Raw genomic sequence first — 22,586 nt, 5'->3', positions numbered from 1 at the left:
CCAGCTGATACTGGGAACTGGTTCCCACTTCTTCACTGCCTGTGCTCCATTATTTGCTTGGGAATACTTCTACCGCATAGTCATGTCTTGCCATGCAATCCTGCATAGTGATCTTTATTTCTATAGTCTTTTCTCTTTTGCATCTGATAACCGTGTTGTGCACTGAGAGAGACTATAAAAACACGTTGCCATCCTAACATAGATTTTCCATATATTTTTTCTCATAAAAGTCAGTTCTGAAAACCCATTTTCATTCTATGCTCTTTTTTGATTTGAGGGGCTGTTGAAATAAAAAGAAAAAGAAGTAAACTTTTTCATTTTAATTTTCTTGTTATAAGTGAGTATATATGGGGAAAAAATTGGAAAGAATCTTCAAAAATATTGAGAAAGTTGGAATGCGTGCTGCTGACTATTTACGAGAGAAAGCTTTTAGGCTCCCAGATGGACGGGGCGGGCAGTTTGTTAGATAATTCTTTGTGAGTGTGTTCTTTTCATTCAAATTCATAATGCCGCTTGTTCATGTAAAATGTGGTTTTGGATGCCTTCATGTGAACTTTGCATTGAATATAATCTTCTATAGTATCAAGAGAAAAACTCCTTTTGCTTTCAGAACTTTCTAGAAGAGATCTGCAGGTTTTGGGTGGTAGATACACATGCGGCAGCGGGGGCTCCAGGCCCTGCTCGCCCAGGGCCTGGACGCCCCTACTGCCTCGGAAGCCATGTGCGTGTTACCAGTCACACACGGCTGCCTTTCAAATAGGCGGCATTAGATTAGTGATTGCATTTTTTCCCTAAGATTTTTATGATCATTAAGCCATCAGAATGAATGTTGAATTGGAAATTACCTGTTACCCATTTTCCCCCCTGAGCTTTGGTCTCAGCTTGACACTGAGATTACCGCAAGAGCTGCCTGATGATCGGGTCCCTTTTACTGTTTTGACACTTTGAGACTGGGAAGAAATTAGATTAAAGGTAAGAAACTCTGAGAAAGAGCAAGGCTTCGTCTGCTGCAATGAAATTAAGGAGCGGAGGATTCTTGTCTATCAGGGACAGATACCTCTTACTTCTTCTAGAATGTCCCTTGTATCTGCTTTAGTAAGAAAAGGGCATGCTGACCCTCACTGGCTGCAGAGAACGGGAGCAATGGCACCTTGCCTCAGAAACTGAGCCCGGATCTTTGATTGTTCAGAAGAGGATGGGGAAAAAAATAGAAATAAATAGTTCCATATCCTCCTGGCCACCCTGCTAAAGGTTTTACCACCTCTCTGTTTCTCCTTTCGGCTTTTAGTTGGTAGCTAAAACTGTTTACTAAATATTACTAAATATTTTTTAACCTTCCCTATGCCTAACTTCCTTTCTGCTTTGAGAATTTTCCTGGAAATCTGACCAGAACTGTAAACCTTTATTAATTCTAGAGTTGGGAACGCCAGCCCTGGCATTAAGTAGTCTTTGCAGCACAGGACCCGACCATGGTTTTGGTATCCATAGAGTGGTGCCTGCCGACATAGGAAAGAAAACTTGAAATTGAGGGTCTGAGGACATGAGGGGTATGAGGGCCTAGGAGTGATGGTGCCCAGTGATCAGAGAGTGACTGGAATGTTCCTGCTATCTTTTCAAGTTGCAGGGGATGGCTGCCTACACCCCTGTATGGGGCTGTCCTCTCCCAGACACCTACAGTTTTTTCTTTCCTATAATTCTAGCCAAAGGGGGTAAAAAAAAAATCAGGGTGCTAGGCCTGCCCTGCCTAAACTTCCAGGAATTTAGAGCTAGAGGAGTCTGTGGAAGTAATCATGATGAGAGTTTCAGGGGTTTTGTTTTTATTTTTTACAACTAAATTTCTTGTGTGATGTTAAGTGATTTTTGAAATACTCCACTTGGGAATCTTCGAGTCATTCTGTTGTCTTGCATTTACCAGGGAATGATTAAGCAAGAAACATAAATTGTGATGTTGGTAAAGATAGGAGGCTACATTTCATCCTAATGCAATCTGTAATAATAATTAAAATAGAGATACTCTAGACTTTTTTCCCCCATTTCACGAGTGATCAGAGTTTTAAATTTGTGACTTTTGTGAGTAAAGTGTAATTGGTTGTTAAATTCAAGTATGACATGACAGTGTTTGATTTGCCAGTGTAATTTATGTTAAAACATGGATTGAAATTTAGCCACATATTAAAGCATCAGGTCATGAAAATGTGATTCTTTAAAATTTGTACATCAAAAAAGCAACTGGCCTGTTTTCTAGTTTTGAGTCTAATTGATAAAATGAGATGTTTTCGTGCCCTTTGTAAGCATTTCCCTAAAAATGATGCATTGGTGTGGTAATTTTACTGTATTACTGATAAATGAAAGCCAGTTAGATATTGCCATCCCCCCCCATGCTTTTTTTTGGTACCCATTTACCATCGGCTTTGGGAAGTGCTGGAGTCCTCTAGATGTGCTATAGGAGAATTTTGCTCAGATGGAAAACAACTTCTATATCTGTTCATTGCCAAGCATCTGGAAACAGATTTGCATACTTTTTTCATTATTTTTCCTCACATTAACTTATTATATTTCAGCTTCAGAATCCTATCTGCTTTCTGTCTTCAAAATTATCCATTGGCAAGTATAATAATAAATTAAACCAGTATCTCAATAACATACTTAAAAATATATAACAATTGAAACAAGATGAAACTGTGTCAGAGTGAAAAGCATCCCAGGAGAGTTTAGCCATTGGCTGAATTGTAATCAGCCTGAGCCCTGGGTCAGGAAAGGGACCTGCACACGCCTTTGATCGTCTTTGCTTACTTGTTTTAGCTTCAGGGAATCTCACACTGCTTCCTTTCAAAGGTGAAATATTTGAAATAGTTCTTTAAGTATGGAAATTTTTTCAGAAAATGAAATGGCACCATTATTGCATTTATTGACCCAGACCTCCTGGGTTGTCTTCATGAATCCTTGGGGAAGGGTTCCCAAACAGAGGATCAGCGCCAATCTCCATGTTTCGTTGGTGATGGCTGGTGCACGGAGTTTCATCGATGAGCCCGAGGTCACACAGCAAGGTGCCTGGAAAGGAGAGTCAAGAGCTGAAGCCACATCTCCTGCGTCCTATCATTGCCCAGTTCCATTGGTTTGGGTCTCTGTATCCACTGAACGTGCACTGGTCGAGTGGCTGCATGGGTCATGTTTGCTTCTCCATTGAACAGGTCGAATGGGAGCAGGAGAGAAAAAGAATGCCTGTAGTGCCCAGTACCGGCGACCTTTTGGCTGTGCAGTTCTTAGCATTGCCGACCTTCTGACCGGAGAGACAAAAGATGACCTCATCCTGAAGGTGTACATGTAAGAAGCACGCCCATGGAGGCACTGGGGCAGGAGCCGGGGCATGTGTGGGTGCCATGTGGCAAAGGGCACTCCAAGGGGATCATGGAAAAAAAGGGGGCGGGGTTGAGTTCGTGAGCCACCCCTCCCAAACTCAATGTGGAGACTTGCCACGGGCGAGCCCCCTCAGCAGTCAGAGGAACTGTGAAATCAAGAACCCAAGAATACAAACACATAAGCATGGGGTGGACCATCCATGTCACAGAGTACCTTCTCTGAACTTAAAAACCAAACCTGTCCTTACCCTCAGTTCATTTGTTCTTGGAAAATGGACATAGTTTTTAACACAAACTACACTTGATCTTAGCCAAAAGGCCGAGAAGCGATAGTTTTTAACACAAACTAATTAGAATTTGGAACAGAAGGTGCAAGTAGGTGATTTCCCTTTTCTTTCATGTATTATGAGTTTACTAGCTCTGCCCAACAAAGTGCTAGGAAGAAGAGAGAGGCTTAAGCCACAGGAGGTGATTATCTCAGTTCTGGAGGTGGCAAGTCCTCGGTCAGGGTGGTGGCTTGGTTAATAGCTTCTGAGAGCTGGGATGGACAGTCTGTTCTGTGCCTTTCTCTCCTAGTTTCTGGTGGTTGCTGGTTGTTTTCAGTGTTCTGTGACACTGGCCAGCATTGCCTTCATCTCTGTGTCCATATTTCCACCTGTTATGAGGGCATGGTTATATTAGGTTGGAGCCCCACCCCAGTGACCTGATTTTAACTTGATCACCTCTGTAGAGGCCCTGTGTCCAAATAAGGTCACATTCTGAGGTACTAGAGCTTAGGACTTCAATTTTTTTTTTTTTTTTTTGTGGGGAGACACAGTTCAACTTCTGGCACTCCACTAAGAAAATCACTTCATGTACTCCCAAATCAGTTGGTTGATTTTTTTTAAATGCACGTGGTTTCAGACCACCCTGCCCTGAGCATCTCCCCACAGGTTTGAAAATTGAGAGTTGACATACTGTAATTCCCTCACTCTGGGTTGAGGGAATGGGTAGGGGAGTGGGCTCATTCCTTGTTTGGGGACCATACTGCTGGCCACCTCCATGAGCGAGCTTACTTGAGTTTCATTTCTGTCTATGGAGTTGATAAACCCAACATTTGCCAATAGTTTTCCTATGTTGGGTTCATATGAGTGACCCACTGCCTGTAGGACATAGACTTCAAATTGCTTTTTGACCACTGCTGGAGGGTTTCATGGATTTATCTATTCTCCACCCAGTGACCCTGGGACCTATGCCACATATTTGCTAATTAGTTGACAAAGATTTGTCTATAGCCTGTGGTTTAGGACCAGTAATTCTGTCTGTTCTCTTTTAAGAGGGATAAAATCTGTGACCTTGATTTTAACTTGCAAACTTTGGGTGAAACTAGCAGGTAGTAAAACTCACTACTCTTTTTATCATGTGGTGGCCCTCAATTTCCATGATAATCCTCTTTCCAGACTCTCCTGGTGATCATTAAATGCAGTGTTTTTTAAATAATTCTGGGGAGAATGGCCACCATTTACAGTGTGCTTACTACGTGCGAGGAACTGTGTTAAGCATTTTCCATGTATCATGTGACTTTATCCTCATGACATACCCATGAAACAGGTGCTGTTGGCTCTGATTTCCACGTAAAGGGACAGAGAGGCTAGATGATGCCCCAAGTCACCGGATTCATAAGAACAGGAACCAGATTTGAAGTCAGGACTGACTCCAGAATTTGAGATGTCAAAGGTCCTAAGCTTTTGGCTGTTATTTTGACACCAGCATCCAGTAATGTGATAATGATGCTATTGTGTGGCCTTGCTTTTTAAGAAAACTAGAATTCCTTGTCAACAGTCTCATTGTTCCTTAGAGTAGTCTTTGCAGGCGTGGGTAGCAAGCACTCTATCTTGCCTTTGGGAAAACAGGACCGACGGTCACGCCATCCCCCTTGCTTATGCAGCCTGCTGAAGAAGACCCATGAAGTCCAGCTCTGCCTATGGGAGATGCTCCCTCGCATAACAATAAATTGTGTTGCTCTTTATGGTTGTTATGTCTGTTTTTTTATAAGCATCAAATAAGGTTTTAGATGATTCTTGCTGGAGAAGAGATCCCCTTAAAAATGGCAGTTCAGCAAATTATGAGTTCGTTTCAGGAAGCATGCCAGCCGATCAAAACAGTCACTGTGGGTTAAGACTAAAGTATGATTTTAGTAGAACATTTTAAGGAAGTGCCTGTTAGAAACAATTTGGAAGAAATTTCTGTTTGTTAGTGTGACCGAATCCCTAACCCATCTGGGTCTCAAATATGGAGCAGTAACAAATACCTCATTTGAGGCCGGAAGCTATTTCAGTCACGTACTTGAGCTTGATTTTACATAGAGTTCTGTAGGTTAAAAGAATGAATTCTGGAGTCGCTTCACTAATAGGAAGCAGGCCATCTCTTCCCCACTGAGCTGAAATAAGAAAACTAGAGACATAATATACTAAATGGCAATTTGTTGTCCTGCAGCTGAACAGGTGCTATGGTTTCATTTCCTCTTAATTTCCTTGCCTTCTAAGATTCAGTGTGCCGTCTGGTACCCTATTGTTACGTGGCCCAAAAATGACCTTCATCTTGTTCATCCTGGAAAAACATATGGTGATGAAATAAATATGTAGTCAAATTGTGAACAGTCTGCTACAGACGAGATCACAAGGAAAAGGAATCTACTGTGGAGCGTTTTGATCGATAGTGTGTAGAATCTTCATATTCAGGACCCTTGGGAGGGAGAATATGTGGTTGATAAAAGTTAGTTGTAATTTACAAACATACTCAAATGAGGGAGGCATTCCCCCGACCCCCAACCGGGACAGTCACGGCAGTAAGGAAGGATGACCAGCCTCAATATTTAGGAGCCATCAGGAGTTGCCAGACAAGGAGACATCCATCCATTCATTAATCCATTGTGTGCTTTTTAAGCACCCACAATGTTCAAAGTCCCAAGGGGGACATATATCAACAGGTCCTAGATCCATTCCTCAAGGACCTTAAAAGTTTCCTAGGTGAACTACAGCATGTTTAACAAAGATGGCATGAGCTCGCAAGTGACAAGAGCTGAAGGAACAAGGTACAGATGGCTGTGAGAGTAAGAAGATAGAAAGATGCCCTTTTGCCCAGCACAGGAAAAGCTGGGGAACTTTGATTACTCTTTAGCGCAAGGGACAATTTGAATGACACCCTTGCAAGTTGTGTTAACCTCAGTTATATTTTGCTTGTTTTGCTATGTCCTGATGCTAACCAAACTCGATCATGTTACCGTAGGTAGAAACCCACAAATGAGAACTTACATTTGTGGAGCATGGAGTATATGCCTGGCATTATCCTAGGCCCAAGCTTATTTAATTGTAGTATATTACCCCCTTTTCACAGGTGAAGAAACCAAGGCACAGGGAGCATAAATAACTTGTCCAAAGGATGTAACTCAGTTAATAGGGTTCAAATCCAGGGAGTAGGGCTTTTGGTCCACACTGCCTTTCACTGTGTGCATCGTCCTCTGAGATTTTGAGGTGAGGGGGACCTCATAAATTGTGAGCTCATCACAACCCCTTCTGGCATGAGGTAGGTGGTCATGCATTTACCAGACATGGGCATCCTGCTCATCACGGGGCAGTTATGCCAAAACTGACCAGTTTGGGGGCATTCCCAAGGAGATTTAAGGAGGTACCGTACGGTGGTTATTCCAGAAAGAGCAGGTGTGCTAGTAAGGTCATTGTTTGATCTGATCCATTATCAAAGCTTAACAGAGTGTTCATGTTTTCTAGGTGTAACACAGAGAGTGAGTGGTACCAAATCCATGAGAACATCATCAAGAAACTGAATGCACGTTACAATTTGACGGGCTCCAACGCAGGTGAGTGTGTCCCTCCACTTTTCATTTCAGGCCTTTTGTTTTATGTATCTGTGTAAGAAGGAGATGAACTGCCCTTTTGTTTTTCTCTGCATTTGCTTCATAACTTTAAAAAATGTGCAGCGAACAATCTGGTACGTCTCCCTGTCCTTTGATAGGCTTGTAGCTGTAACTCTGTTTAAAAAATGTCTTCTGTTCCAGTTTTGAAACAAGGCAGAGTAACTGAATTTGTTCAATATGCCAAATCATGGGGCCTCTAAGTTGTTACCAGTCACTAAAACCCAAATGACAAATATGCCTGGGTTCCTGAGTGTTGTGTGGAGTAGGTCTGATGGATGGAAATTGGCCAGTGAGGTCTAAGAAAAACCTGCTTCACTGTCTACAGCTGGGAGCAGTGCTGGGAACAAACACGCAGGTTCCTATGTTGAAATTGGCTAGGAAGATGAACCATGTTAACTGCAGTGTCACCTACAGAAAAATGGAGGCACACTTGTTAAGGGAACTGAAATATATAGCATTATAAGTTATATATGATACGTGCTACATATTCTTAACCTAGTAACTTCATAAATACTGCATTATATAACGTATGTAGTGGCGTCTTTGAGTTTGGTCAGTGGATCAAACTGGGTGACCCTTCTTTGCTCCCCATCCCCCCTTCCAGCCTATATTGAAGCAAATAAACTAGGTAGCTTTGTGGCTTCATTGACATAAAAAAAAAAACAACTTCAAATTAAGTAATGTATTTGATAACTGAATGCATTTTTTTTTTTTTTTTTAAGACTCATTTTTAAAGTAACTTGAGTGTAGATATTTATGTTCTAGTCCGGCCTGCCTGGTAATTTAGAACAAGAATCGAAACTCAAACCACCTTCTTTTCAGACCCTGCCCATCGTACTAGGCCAAACTGACCCACAAAGAAGAAGTAACTGCAAACAAACTTTTTTGGTCCAGTGAGAGCCCTAAGCATCCACAAGTCACACATGTGGCAGCATTCAGGTTGTAATGAGGGATGAGCTCAGTTTCTCCTCCCTTTCCCAAGAGTTGGGGAGGGAACTTTGGTTCTATCTACTCCTCTCCAAGTCCTCCAGCTACCACTGAATAAACAAGAGACTTGGAACAGTTGAGGGCAGAATCTCTAAAGCACCAGGAAGAGATGGTAGTAGTAGAACACAACATGAAGATTTAAGATATTTTATTTCTTTTTAAGATCTTATGTATGTATTTGAGAGAGAGAGAGAGAACACAAGCAAGGGAAGTGGCAGGCAGAGGGAGAAGCAGGCTCCCCACTGAGCAGGGAGCCCAGTGTAGGACTCGACCCCAGGACCTTATGATCATGACCTGAGCTAACGGCAGACGCTTAACCCATGAGCCACCCAGGCTCCCCAGAAGTGATAAGATAATTTAGAAACCGGGATGTAGGGGCACCTGGGTGGCTCAGTGGGTTAAAGCCTCTGCCTTCGGCTCAGGTCATGATCCTGGAGTCCTGGGATTGGCCCCGCATCGGGCTCTCTGCTCAGCGGGGAGGCTGCTTCTTCCTCTCTCTCTGCCTGCCTCTCTGCCTCCTTGTGATCTCTGTCTATCAAATAAATAAATAAATATTTAAAAAAAAAAACTGGGATGTAGACTTGTCTTCCCTTTTTCTGTGGAATTAAAATAACACTAGTGTATAGACCAAAGGATATAATTTAAATGTACCCTTGGTAAGATGGCAGAGATACCACTTTCTTAACACTAATTTTGCCATATTCTTCAGTAGACTTCTAGCTAAATCCTGGTTCGTTCTAAGTCTTTCAGGGTTTCATGATACCATGGACTGTTTTTTATCATTAATTACCCTCTAACCCTGTGCTGTCCAATTCATTGGGCACTAGCCACGTGGCTATTGAGCACTAGATAGAAGGGTTACAGCCCTTGGATCAAGGTGTGCTGTAATTATAAAATATATACTGGATTGTGAAAACTTGGTGCTTTAAAGAAAATGTAAAATATCCCATTAATAACTTTTATATTGATTACATGTTGAAAGACACCATTATGGAGATAATGGTTAAATAAAATATATTACTAGAATCAATTTTCTTTTTACTTTTTTAGCATGGCTACTAGAAAATTTTTAATTTCATTGGTAGCTCCAATTGTATTTCTGTTAGATAGTGCTGTCCTGGACTTGATTTAAAGGTTTTGTTCAGGGTTGCCGGGGTGGCTCAGTCAGTTAAGCATCCACCTCTTGATTTTGTCTCAAGTCACCGTCTCTGGGTCATGAGATCAAACCCCACGTTGGGCTCCTTGCTCAGCGGAGAGTCTGCTTGAGATTCTGTCCCTCCCCTTCCTGCCAGCCCAACCCGACATGCTTGCTCACACATGTGCGCTCTCTCTCTCTGTCAAATATATAAGTAAATCTTTAAGAAAAAAAATAAAGGTTTTGTTTCAGTTCTTTTCATGCCTCTCCCCAGGAGTCCCACTACTCCTAATTTGCCTGCAGTTACCTCCTATGTGAATGAACACATGTAAAACTAACCCTGACCTTGTGATTTTTCCCATGCATTGCCTTTTCTCCTTATCATCACAGATGCAGTCTTGACAGCATGTGTTGGCCTGCTCCAATAGATTTTTTTGCCCCCAACTCCTATTGACTCCAAAGCCTTTCCTCTTTCTACTATGCCTCATGCAGAATGAAATTCCTCTGTTCTTGGATTGTTTGAATATATCATTGTCCAGACTGATGTGATTCCCAGTTGCCTCTTGAATCATGGTGAAGGTCTCAGTGATGGGCTTTGATGTGTATACCTCCAGATAGAGGTATATAGAATCCAGATTCTATATCTTATGAGGTCAAGGTTCCAGTAAAGCTGAAGTACACATTTCTCTCTGCTTATAGATGAGAGTCGTCTTACAGAGAGGGTAGCCTCTAAGAGCTTTGCCTGTGGAAATCGGATGTCCTAGGTTTGAATCATAGTTTTTCTGGGACGATACTAATACCGTCTTCTGAGGGTTATTGGGGAGAAAGAGTACGCAAAGCGTGTAGCACAACATTTGATCCGTTTAAGTATCTGTTCGTTGTTAGCTATTATTGTTTACTCTCTTTGGAGCCATCATCTGGAATATTCTACATCTTTCTTAAGGCAGTTTTGTTTTTGCAGAGTGGATCCTGATTTGATCTCCGTAATGAAGACTTTGAGAATGATGTAGGTGGATTATGGATAGGTTAGATCCTTGCACCAGGCCTTCCTACTTCGTGTCTTCCATCTTGTCTCTGCTGATTTGATTGCTAATACCTCTTCCTAGGACTTTTCAATTTAAACCTTGTCTTGTGATTACATAGGTTAATGTAATCTTCCAGGAAGGAAGGGCAGCACATTCTATTTCCTTGGGAAGTTCCAGGTGCTTATAGACATGCTCCCCACATTCCATGTGCTTTGCCAGTTTTAATGACCTATGGACCGCTTATCCTGGGTAGAATCCTGAGTGAGGCTACCAGTAAGTGACATCTAAACCACCTTATTCCGAGTGCTCCCTTGTCTGTTTACAACCATCATACTGAAACGACAAACCACTTGCGGCATCTTTGGTGTGAAAGGAGCCGTTGTACTCAGAGCCTGCATGAAGGATTTCACCTTTGGCAGAATCCATCCTCCATTTTGTCACCTGCTGTGCTACTTTGATTACTAGGCAGCCAGCTGTAAGTTTTCTATACTTGGCTTCTTCTGCAGAGCCCTGGTTTCCTGTTTTTTGACCACCCCTCTCCATACTCCTCCTCTTCAGCCTGAGCCCCAGCCAGCTGCCCACAGCCAGCATCTATCTGCCTTCCACTCTGGTTTTTTCCAGTGATGTCTCCACCTGTCAATGTTGGTGGACCATTGTTCTATGTCATCTTGATCTATTCTCTGTTAGAAAGGCAGTTATAAGAAAGAAAAGAGATAGTCAGGAGCTATTTGGCATCGTTATTGGGAGAGAGGCCCTCAAATGCCTTACTTAAAAACAGCAGGGGAAGTGCAACTCTTGATCTTGTGAACATGAGTTCGAGTCCCACTTTGGATTATAGAGGTTACTTAAAATCCTTAAAAACAAAATAGTGAGAGTAGCAAGGGTACACAGAATTGAAGATGGAAATTGGGGTGCCTAATGTTCAAACTATCACAGTGATTAGATATGTTGGCTTCCATTGTTTTCTCCTTGAACCATGGGATTGTTGACTAAATGAAAGCAGTGCAGTCAGATGTTTTCAAGAGAATTGAGTTCATTCAACAAAGTATTGTTTTTTTCCTGCTTTCCTCCCACTATTCCTTGGTCACTGGTACTAAAGAGAAAAAAAAAGAATAACTTTGAATTAGTTTTGGGTACAAATTCTTCCAGCTAATTTCCAGGCCGTTTATGCTTCATTGATGTCCTCTATCTCTTGGAGTTATAATCTTGTCTATTTAATAGATAAAGGGATTTGTCTAGCTAACTGGGTTTTTATCCCCCTCGAACCACCTAAAACTTACGGTTGTAAAGGTACATTAACCACTACCTTTGAGTTTAGAAACTGGGAGAAGATGGCAAGTGATCCATTTAACTTTTAAAGATGAAAAAAATAATAATTGAATTAACGTATTTCTCTGGTTAGATTTAGTTAGGTTGAGTAATTTGAAATTTCCAAAGTTGTGCTCTGTGGGAATTTTAAATCCTAAAAGTAATATTGTAAGAATTTGAAATTCTAAAAATATTCATGACATGAGCCTGGCTTAGGTTTGTTGAGCAAATGGTTATTATAAATGTCACCTCCAATAGACATTAGCAATTGAACGCTAAGAATGTGAACTAAGACTGAGCCAGTGTGAATTACTGAAGCAAATTCAGTTCTGTGACTTGAAGTAAACTGTGTAAAAATCCTTGGCTCTGGTTCAGTATGTCCTGAAAGAAACTTAAAAATCTTTTCATATTATCTGTGTATTTATGAAATCCTATTTCCTGCAGTTTGCACATGTAGTTCACAGCTAGAAGAAATCATATTGACTAGTCAGGTCAATTTCTGCAATCTTTTTTTTTTTTCTTTTTTTAACCTTCGCAAGATGAGAGTACACAGTTGCATTCCTACCAACTATACATTTTAACCCCCACAGAAAATTCAAAGCAATTACCTAGATGAGGAGCCCATAGATGCAGGGAGAACTACTTAACTCTGTGCAGGAAGGGAGCAGTGTTCCTTCTTTGGCTGAGGTGAAAGGAGGCTTGTGATAGTTAGATTGCATTTTGGGGTTGAATATCCTACCCTTACAGGGCAATGCGGTCATTTAATTCAGTATTATTGAACTACTAGAATTCTTGACGATTGTATCAGTGCTCCTGATTTTTGAACATTGCATTTAGAAACTTTACTTTCTAATATTATTAAAAGAAAATTGGTACTTATTGGCACCACCTGTTGGCTAGAAAGGTGGGATGTGAACTTTTTGCTCACTGTTGAAATTCCCAAACTATTAAACCATGCTCTCTTTTTTATTCTTTCAAGGTTTTTTATTTTCAACTAAATTTCCTTCCAGAAAATTTGCACGAGTAGTACAAAGAATTCCTAATTTCTCAAAGGTTAACATTTTACTACATTTGCTTTATCCATCTCTCCATATTTGATCATGCTCTGTCTCTCTCTATAATCATTTATAGCATTACTGGATTGGTATAATTCTTTCTTTTTTTTAAGATTTTATTTATTTATTTGATAGAGATCACAAGTAGGCAGAGAGGCGGGAGGGCAGGCAGCAGGCTACCTCCTGAGCAGAGAGCCCGATGTGGGGCTCGATCCCAGGACCCTGAGATCATGACCTGAGCCGAAGGCAGAGGCTTTAACCCACTGAGCTACCCAGGCGCCCCTGAATTGGTATAATTCTTAAGGTTGCTTCAGTGCTTCTAATGTTTATAGATGTGTGTGTGTGTGTGTGTGTGTGTGTGTGTGTACAGCATACATATAATACACACACACACATACAAATAAAAATACATGTATCACACACACAACACGTACATTTTCCCCCTGAACTATTTGAGAACATTTTGCACTCATGATTCCTCTTTCCCTCTGCCTACTCCAGGACATGGCAACATAACCAAAGCACAATGATCACAATCAGGAAATTAACATGATGTAACTCTCGTATCTATAGATCTTACTCATATTTTGACAGTTTTCTCGACATCCTTTATGACAAAAGAAACCCAGACTGTATGACATGCATTTGTAATATCCTTTCAGTTTCCTTTAATCTAAACCATCCTCTTTTAATGACAGTGAAGAAAAAAGAGTTCAAAATATGGTATTAAATTATGCTTTAAAGTATTTTTAAAGCTTCATGCAGTATAAAAAAACAAATTATAAACTAATGGAAGTAGTGATTAGAGCTTGATTTTATTCTTCAAATTCCTTATACTTTGCTAATCTAGATATAATCACTAGCAATACTGTTTGGAGGATTTGCTATATAGAAAAAATTTGCAGGTTATAAAAGCAAGTATTTGAATAAAATAATTAGATGTTAAGTTATACTCCTATAGTATGTTCTCTGTACATTTTTTAAAAATTGTTTTCAGCCAGTGACTATGTGCTTTGTGTTTTGAAAAAATTACAAGTTAATGATAATGATTATTATTATATACCAGTAAAAAAACAAACACCTTTTTAAACTTGACGGAATCCTTATACCATTGAAGTGTTACCCAGAATCATAAGGACATTTTAAGGTTAAGATTCTCCTCTGTTAAGGAGGAAATGTGAATTTCCTCTGAATGGTCTCATCCACTCCTACAATTACAGTTTGCACTGAATGCCAGGGGGCCCCTCTCCATCCCTCATTTCTGGTCAGTAAATTTCTTTTCTGGTTACGACTCACTGAAAGTAAACAGTTTCAGATGTCTCTTCTGTCTTTCAGTTTGATGTTCCATAGCTTATTATGTATTCCTTCGGTCTTATTTTTGCTGTAACTCTTAGCCATGGGCTAACCACTTCTTAAAGAAAGCATTAAAGTCTTCCCAAAACTTTGAAATGCCGATCTGTGGACTAGCAATTATAATTACATGAGTATTTGCACATATTTATACCTTTTGCATGATAGACCATAGGCATCCCAATCAATAGGGTTATCTAGTCACAGATCTCATGAAAATGATCTTCAGAAGGTGAGCCTAGAGTCAGGCTGTTTGATTATCCTCAGTGGTGTCAAAATCACATCCTCTATGAGTTAAGTTGATTTAGGAAACATTCAGCAATAGGCACATTCACAAACTGAATAATATGGTGTGAAAGTAGGAAATAAAGGTGTGAATATTATGAAAGGAAAGTGATTTTCTTTTACTTTATCTTTTTATTCTCTCTCTCTCTCTCTTTTTTTTTTTAACTGCAAGTTGGCTTTGAAATTACATCTGAAAGAAGAGATACATCTGCAAATTTGAGCATTGGCAACATTAATAATATAGGGTCTAGAATTTCAAGATGACAGTGTTAAAGGACACTTGTCCTTTAGTAATCTGGTCCTGCTGAACAGAGCATTTAAGCAACTAGGCCCCTCAATCATGTAATTCACCATTTAGTAGGCTTTTGGTGCTGTCACAGCTCTCATTTTATTTCTTTATCTAATCTGGCTCATTTTGACACTCTAGCATCTTCCTTGTGCTCCTGCCAGGATCTACTCCTAAAAGTTCTCTCTGGCCTTGAATTGGACCTACATTAGATGAAAGTTTTACTGTATTTATTTTAAAAGTTAGTTATCTTACAATGCCTGGGTGTCTCAGTTGGTTGAGTGTCTGACTCTTGATTTTGGCTCAGGTCATTATCTCAGGGTCATGAGATCGAACACTATGTTAGGCACGGTGCTGGACATGAAGCTTGCTTAAGATTCTCTTTCTCTCTGCCCCTACCCCACTTGTGCATGTGCGCTCTCTCTCTCTCTCTCTCTCTCTCTCAAAAAAAAAAAAAGTAATAATAAAAATAAAATAAAAGTCAATTATCTTACCTTATAGACTCCACATATAATATTCTAGTACCCAAAGCAAAACTCTGTTGATTGATTTTGTAAAATCAAGCACATAGGAAGAAATAGAAGTAAATATTCTTGCTCTGATAATAATGAGGTCCGAAATGTTTTAGAAATAAGCAGGTTTTACTGAAGATGATTTTATGAAAGAATCTAGTAAAACCATCTTTTTCAGGTTTTGCTGCTACCTCATGATGTTGGTGATTTTGTACTTCAAGTTTAGAAGTTCTAACAATTGTTCCCACCCCCCCACCCCCATAGCTCCTACCTCCCAGACACAAAGTATGCAAATACTGTCAAGAAATAGTGTTTTTAGGGGTGCCTTGGTGACTCAGTTAAGTGTCCAACTCTTGGTTTTGGCTTAGGTCATGATCTCATGGTCAGGCTCTGCACTCAGCAGGGGGTCTGCTTGAGGATTCTGTCACTCTGCCCCTCCCCCACTTGTTCTTTCTCTCTCTCTCTAGAATAAATAAATCTTTAAGAAAATAATGTTTTTAGAGCTCTACTGCAGAGGAGCAGCCTCAGGGGCTACATAGATGCAATCTAAGCTGAAACAGCTGTAACTGGTAAAGATCATATATTTAAATAAGATTTGAACGTTTTTCCAATCATATATAGCATATAAAGAGATACTTATTCAAGAGTCAGATTAAATCTTGATAAAAGGAGAGAGAGTTGGAGACACTAGTGCCACAACCCACTTGCTCCTTCCCACCTGCCCTTGCTCCATATGATGGATGTTCTTCTCCAGGCACATGTGACTAAGAAGATGGGACTCCTTCTTTCCTGAACTCTCAGTCAGGGGATACCATTTCTGATTTGAGAGGTAAAGGCTCCCAGTATTTTTCATCTCCCTTAGCTCTGAATTGCAGAGCCTAAATTTCTGGCAGAAGTGGCTATGAGGTAGGGATCTCCCTTCTTGTGCCCAACCCCCACTCATGGGACAATGGCTCTACCTGAGAAGCAGCAGGCCAAGAATACTGGGGCATCAGTTGCCTGTGCCCCAGCTTGCTCATTGGATGAAGGTACCACACAGAGAGCAGCAACTTGAGAACACCAGAGATTACTGCCCCAGCCTAGGCACTTATCCGTGAGGCAGAGGTGTCACTCTAAAGAATGGACCACTGTACCCGTCTTCAACTCTGGAGCAATGGATCAAAGATTTGGCTGGGGGGAGAGGCAGTTCATAAAGAGAAAAATTTCAGAAGCCCTCCTGAAAGGAAATGACTTTATTTGAAACAGAGTAGGGAGAAATTTGAATTCCTGAAAGTGGAAACTTGGGAAAAGGGTTTTTTGGTTTGTTTGTTTTGGGTTTTGGGGTTTTGTTGTTGTTGTTGTTTGCTTGTTTTTTAAAGAATGAAAGGTGCCTGAGTGGCTCAGTTGGTTAAGCAACTGCCTTCAGCTCAGGTCATGATCCTGGAGTCCCGGAATCGAGTCCTGCATTGGGCTCCCTCCCTGTGCTTCTTCCTCTGACCCTCCCCCCTCTAATGGTCTCTCTCTCTCTCAAATAAATAAATAAAATCTTTTAAAAAAAAGAGTGAAGAAAAACAAACAGAACCTCAGAAAAATATACCATCAAGTGTACCAATATATACAAAATGGGAGTACCAGAGGAGAAGAGGGAGAGGAGTAGGAAAAGTATTTGGAGACATACTGGCAGAAAACTTCCCAACTTTGATGAAAACTATTAATCTGTATATCCAAGGAGCACAGTGACTTCAAGTATGGTAAACAGGAAGAGATCCACATGCAAACACATCATAGTAATAATGCTGAAAGACAAAGACAGAATTTTTGAAAGCAACAAGAGAAAAATTACTCATCGTACACAGGGGAATCCCAGGAAATAACTGCTGACTTCTCATAAAATACAGTGGCAGTCAGAAGGCAGTAATGACATTTTCAAAGATTTGAATGTTTAAAAAACAAGCAATATAAAAAAACAACAACAACCCATTGAAGTGTCAATCAAGAATCTTATATCCAGCAAAACTATCTTTCAAAATTCTAGGCAAAATAAAGACAAGACTGAAAACAAAGAATTTTTTGCTAACAAATCTGCTTTGCAAGAAATACTAAAGTTCTTCAGGCTGAAGGCAAGTGACACAGAACATAATCCAAATCCTCATGAAAAATAACACCACTAGGGATACCTAGGTGGCTCAGTAGGTTAAGCATCTGCTTTCAGCTCCTGTCATGATCCCAGGATCCTGGGATTAAGTCCGGCATCAGGCTCTCTGCTTCTCCCTCTGCCTGTGACTCCCCCTACTTGTGTGCTCTCTCTCTCTCCCCATCAAACAAATAAATAAAAATAACACAGCTAAAGGTCAATAATGCATTTATAAAAGACAGTATAGATGGCTGTTTCTTCTCTTATCTTCCCAACTCAGTACACAGCGACATTTTCTACAGTTTCTCAGGTCAGACACTTGGGAGTCTTTCATGATTCCTTGTTTTCCCTCATACTCCCACATCTAATATACTATGAAGATATGACTTCTTATATGCCAATATGTAGGGTTTTTTTTACCACCTTTTTCCATCTCTGTTTTAACCATATCAGCATGGCCTCCATTATTTCCTGCCTTCATATCTCTAGTATCCTTTAATTGTGCTCATCAGTTCCACTCTTTATCTTTCTGGCCCATTTTGGCCAGATAACACTAAGAAAACTTTCTTAAAATGCAAATTGGATCATGTTTTGTTTATTTAAAATTCTCCAATGACTTCTTTTGTGTTTAGAATAAGAGTAATTAATTATGGCCTTCATTAATTATGGCTGCTTATTTTTCTGGCTTTCCCTGCACTATTAGGCATTTCCCTGTCTTCACATGTCGGTGCACATTGCATACTTATATTTATCACTTATGTCTTTGTCAAATCTCTGGTAATTGAGTATTGCTCATGATAGACAGATTTGCCCCCAAAGCCTCCGTAGACCTTCATCATTCCAATATCCAGGACATTTGTAGCACTTGGCTTAATCTAGTGGTAAGTGGGCATGCCTATTGAAAGGAAAATCGTCTTTGCGTATGGCACTTAGAGAATGCTGAACATTTTTCTGATGGAAGGTAATTTGTTGATATTCATGGTAGGGAGGAATAAGAACAGAAACAATGATATTATATAATGGTAGGGGCAGTGGTAGTTGTAGTAATAGCAGCCAACACTGTTGAACACTCCCTTTGTGCTAGATACCACCCAAAGTGTTTTATGGAATTGGTATCATTATAATCTTGATTTTTATAGATACGGAAACCAGACCACAGAGAAGTTAACATTTGACAGAGTCATGAAGCTGTATGTTATACTTCTTACACACTTAATCACAACATGTATTTATCAAATATATTTGTCATTTTTTAATTTTTGCATTGCTGTACAGTCACAGCTACATGTTATTTGGTTCACTGGTGGTAAAATGGCTGATCTAGTCTAAAATTAATTTTGCATGCTACTTATAAATCATGCTGTGCTTGGCATTTTTTATATAAAAGTGCAGAATTTCATGAATTTAAAAGGACTCATCTTATGGAGTGAATTAACTTCAATTCCCGTGAAATTGGAGCTACCAAATAATCAACCATGTTTGATTTAACAGATACGAAGCCTTTCTTTCCTCTACTACTGCTCTGTAAGGGGACCTTTATCGTGAAAAATACATTATTTTGTGACAGACTCTAGATTAATTAATGTCTATGCCTTTGTTCAAAATTAGATATCAAATCATTGTAATTGGCTCTTAAACATCTAGGCAGATAAAAATGTTCATTTTAATGATTGCTTCTTTTAATAAGAGGAACAGTTCTCCCTTAGCTGTTTCAGTTTTGGTACTTAGATTAAGGACTGGGAAAAAGTAACTGTAAAACATTATTGATATATTTTGTGAAATATAAGCTGATTCTTCAGTTTATATTCCTGTTTTTTTTTTCAAAAAATCTTCCCTGAACTTTCAAATTCCCTCAGTCAGTAATGCTTCCTTATTTTATTTTTTTGTTTCCTTATTTTAATAGTCATATCATACTCGTAACCCATTCTGCTTTGCATTTTATTTATATGTGTGTGTCTTATGTTCCGTATGAGATTATCATGTCCTTTGAGTAGGAACCCTACCACATATATCCTTATATCCCACCTTCCACCCTCCTCTCAAGCTGAAAGTTACTGGTATGCCCAAAATGGGCAGTTTAAATTGTAGCAGTACTAAGCCAGTGTACAAATAAAATTTTATTTTTAAAATTTAATTAAAAACTTGTTATTTGAGTATAGTTGATACCATGTTATATTAGTTTCAGGCGTACAACACATAAAATTTTAGTTAGAAGTCCTAGCCCCAGAGATAGCAGGTATAAGGCGAGAACAGAGAAGTCAGCTGTAAAGAAAAGAATAGAAACAAAAATACTGCTCTGTGAACACACACTGTGTCATGAATGACCATTCCTGAAAGGATATGGTAATCCTCAGATAATTGGAAAGGGTGAGTATTTGATGAGTCTCTCCTTTGTAGTGATGAGTAGTTTCCTCATCTTAATGCATTATTTCTTATTGTTCTGCTGGCTCTTTTATCCAACCTGTTGGTTTTTGTCATGGTAATTAAGGGCCACAATAAAAATAGAATCTGGAGTTTCCTTGATGGAAAAATAAGTGGTATTGCTATGGCTTTTTGTGAGTTAGTGCCTGTGGACTTACCCTTAATCATGTTTTTTGTTTTATTGAACGTATATCCACTCTTGAACGTTGCATGTTGAGTGTTGTGGGATTTTTTTTTTTCTCTTTATTTATTTTTTTTTAATGGAAACAAATTGATGATTTAGGAAGAGCCAAGTAAATTGTGATGAAGCCCTCAGTTCAGTCAGCCTTTCTGATTCTTGACAATCTGTGAGCTCTTTGGTTTGAAGAAATCGAAGCACCTCAAAATGGTAGAACCTTCTCCTTTCCTCCAAATTGGTGTCACTCAGCAAGACAAAGGAAATCATTACACCTAGGGCTTTAATCTATATCTTCTAAAGCTCCAGAATGAAAACTGCCAAACCTTCTAACCAAATTTTAGGACAGGTTTAACTCTTAAAATACAATGTCCCCCAGCCCAATAGTGTTTTGTCTGATATCCCCCTGTCATTTCCTCCTTTCTTTCATTCATCTACAAGCTGGCTCTTCCCTGTTTTCCCCTAATTGGGTCCTCTCTTATCCTTTTGCATTCTCTAATCTCTGTGGCACTTACTGTTTAAAATACATTGATGTAGTTCTCTTTTCATGTTTACATATATCCTTCCCTAACACATATTATTTTTCTATCTTGAATTTTCTTTTTTCTTTTTAAGATTTTATTTATTTATTTGACAGAGAGAGGGAGAGATCACAAGTAGGCAGAGCAGCAGGCAGGGGGCGGGGGGAGCTGGCTCCCCACTGAGCAGAGGGCCTGATGCGGGGCTCCGTTCCAGGACCCCGAGATCATGACCTGAGCCGAAAGCAGAGGCCTTAACCCACTGAGCCACCTAGGTGCCCCTATCTTGAATTTTCTTAAGCACTGTCTTTGACTGAATGCTTTTCTTTTTTCATTGTTTTATCTTCTGTTAGGTTTCAGCTTACATTTAAAAAAAAAAAAAAGTCACTGATGGTTAAATGAATTCTGGCTCCCATAGGGCAAAACCAGAATTCTAGTCAATTTTACCTTCTTCCAGCCCCTACCCCAAATAGCATGATGTCTTTGCTTTTCATTACTAGTCAGTTCTTTTCTTCCTTTACACATGCCACAAAATGTTGATGGTGTCTCAGATCAGACCCTTTGATGAGAAGTCCTATTGAATTGATCTTCACTTGCAAAAAAATTACAGGACCTCAAGAATTTTGTTAAATCCCATCTGATTCTGTATTTGAAAGCATCGTTTCTGGTATTCCATATTTGAGCAGTGTTCTTCCCAGCAGGAGGGACTGTTCTTATGTACCATGTCTGGCACACACTGCTAGTCTACAAATATCAGCTCCTGATGATGTTAATGGTGATGGTGATGGTGTGGGTGAGTGTTTTGAAGGCAAAAGGACAGAAGTGGGTAGAGAACAGAAACACCAGTAATGAGGTGGGGGTAGTGGGAGAGCGTGAGTCAGGAAGAAATAGCTGTTGGGACAGATGGATTATAACACATGTTAGTTTGTCTTCATCCTTCTGCCTCTGGGTTTTAAAAGGAACCAATAGCACCACATTAAAGTATCCCGAAGCTGCACCGACTGTTTCACTGTCAAACCGTCCAGACCACTTATACTCCCCTCTTTCATTCCTTGTGGGCACTGGTGAGCAGGTGCTCCTCCGTTGTGTTACCTTCAGTCACCCAACTCAAATGGAGTGGGGGTAGGGAGAGGGATAAAGGAAAGGTAGGTAAAAATGGAATGAACATTTAATTAACGTTCCTGAGTACCCACCAGATTTAACCTAATTCTGATAATAACTCTTTTACACATTCTCTTGGACCCACACACTGAAAAGTATGAGGACATAATGATGCAGTCCTGCCCTGTCCTTCACTTCTTTAGTCTCTGACCCTTGGGTATGCCCCATCTAGGTCAGATTTGAACCCCAGGAAAGGCTCCATCTTCTCTCTGACCTAATGCTTTTTTTTTTTTTTAAACAAATTTTCCTGATGTTTCAACCACTTTATTGAAAACCAAGCGAACTAACTAACAAGACACTGCTTTTGTTGTTATTTGTTCACTCTGTTGAGGGAGAATGAAGGGAAGATCCTAATGTAGATGTGTGCTGGATACACTTTGCATTTCTTTTTTATGCCAGCATGATTGTTGTCATTCTTATGGTTCATGTTTGAGATAATATTGAAGTACTATAAATTATGAATGGGGAATGATAGCTTGCACATGGTAAGTAATGATATAGATAGAGAATCTTTGGAGCACAGATTTATTATCCTCTTGAGTCCACCATCCAAATACATTTTAAAATTGAGTTCATACTAGCTGTTTACTCGAAGGATACAGAAATATGGATTCGAAGGGATGCGTGCACCCTGATGTTTACAGCAATATCATCAGTAATACCTGAACTATGGAAAGACCCCAAATGTCCATTGACTGATAAATGGATAAAGAAGGTGTAGTATATTGATATACAATGAATATTCCTCAGCCATCAAAGAGAATGAAATCTTGCCATTTGCAAAGACATGGAAGGAGCTAGATCTATTACGCTAAGTGAAGTCTGTCAGTCAAAGACAAATACCATGATCTCATTCATGTGTGACGTTCAAGAAGGAAAACAGATGAACATATGGGAAGGGGGAAAAGAAAAAAAGGAGAGAGGGAAACAAGCCATAAGAGACTTTTAATCATAGAGAACAAACTGAGGGTTGATTGGGGGGG

The 22,586-nt window shown here is 39.8% G+C and overlaps 1 protein-coding gene across 4 annotated transcripts in view; it reads left to right on the top strand.

Annotated features, from left to right (window-relative positions):
• Positions 1-22,586, top strand: part of DOCK4 (dedicator of cytokinesis 4) — a 427,767-nt gene that overhangs the window by 233,687 nt on the left and 171,494 nt on the right. For all 4 annotated transcript variants that reach the window (XM_047694527.1, XM_047694528.1, XM_047694530.1 and 1 more), the window contains exons 11-12: positions 3,192-3,324; positions 7,127-7,215. In XM_047694527.1, coding sequence (XP_047550483.1) covers positions 3,192-3,324; positions 7,127-7,215 — 222 coding nt within the window. The remainder of the gene's footprint in view (positions 1-3,191; positions 3,325-7,126; positions 7,216-22,586) is intronic.

Source organism: Lutra lutra, chromosome 11, assembly GCF_902655055.1.
Source record: "Lutra lutra chromosome 11, mLutLut1.2, whole genome shotgun sequence".
Classification (NCBI taxonomy): domain Eukaryota; kingdom Metazoa; phylum Chordata; class Mammalia; order Carnivora; family Mustelidae; genus Lutra; species Lutra lutra.
The sequence above is the reverse complement of the archived record's forward strand: the minus strand, read 5'-3'. Positions and strand labels throughout refer to the sequence as shown.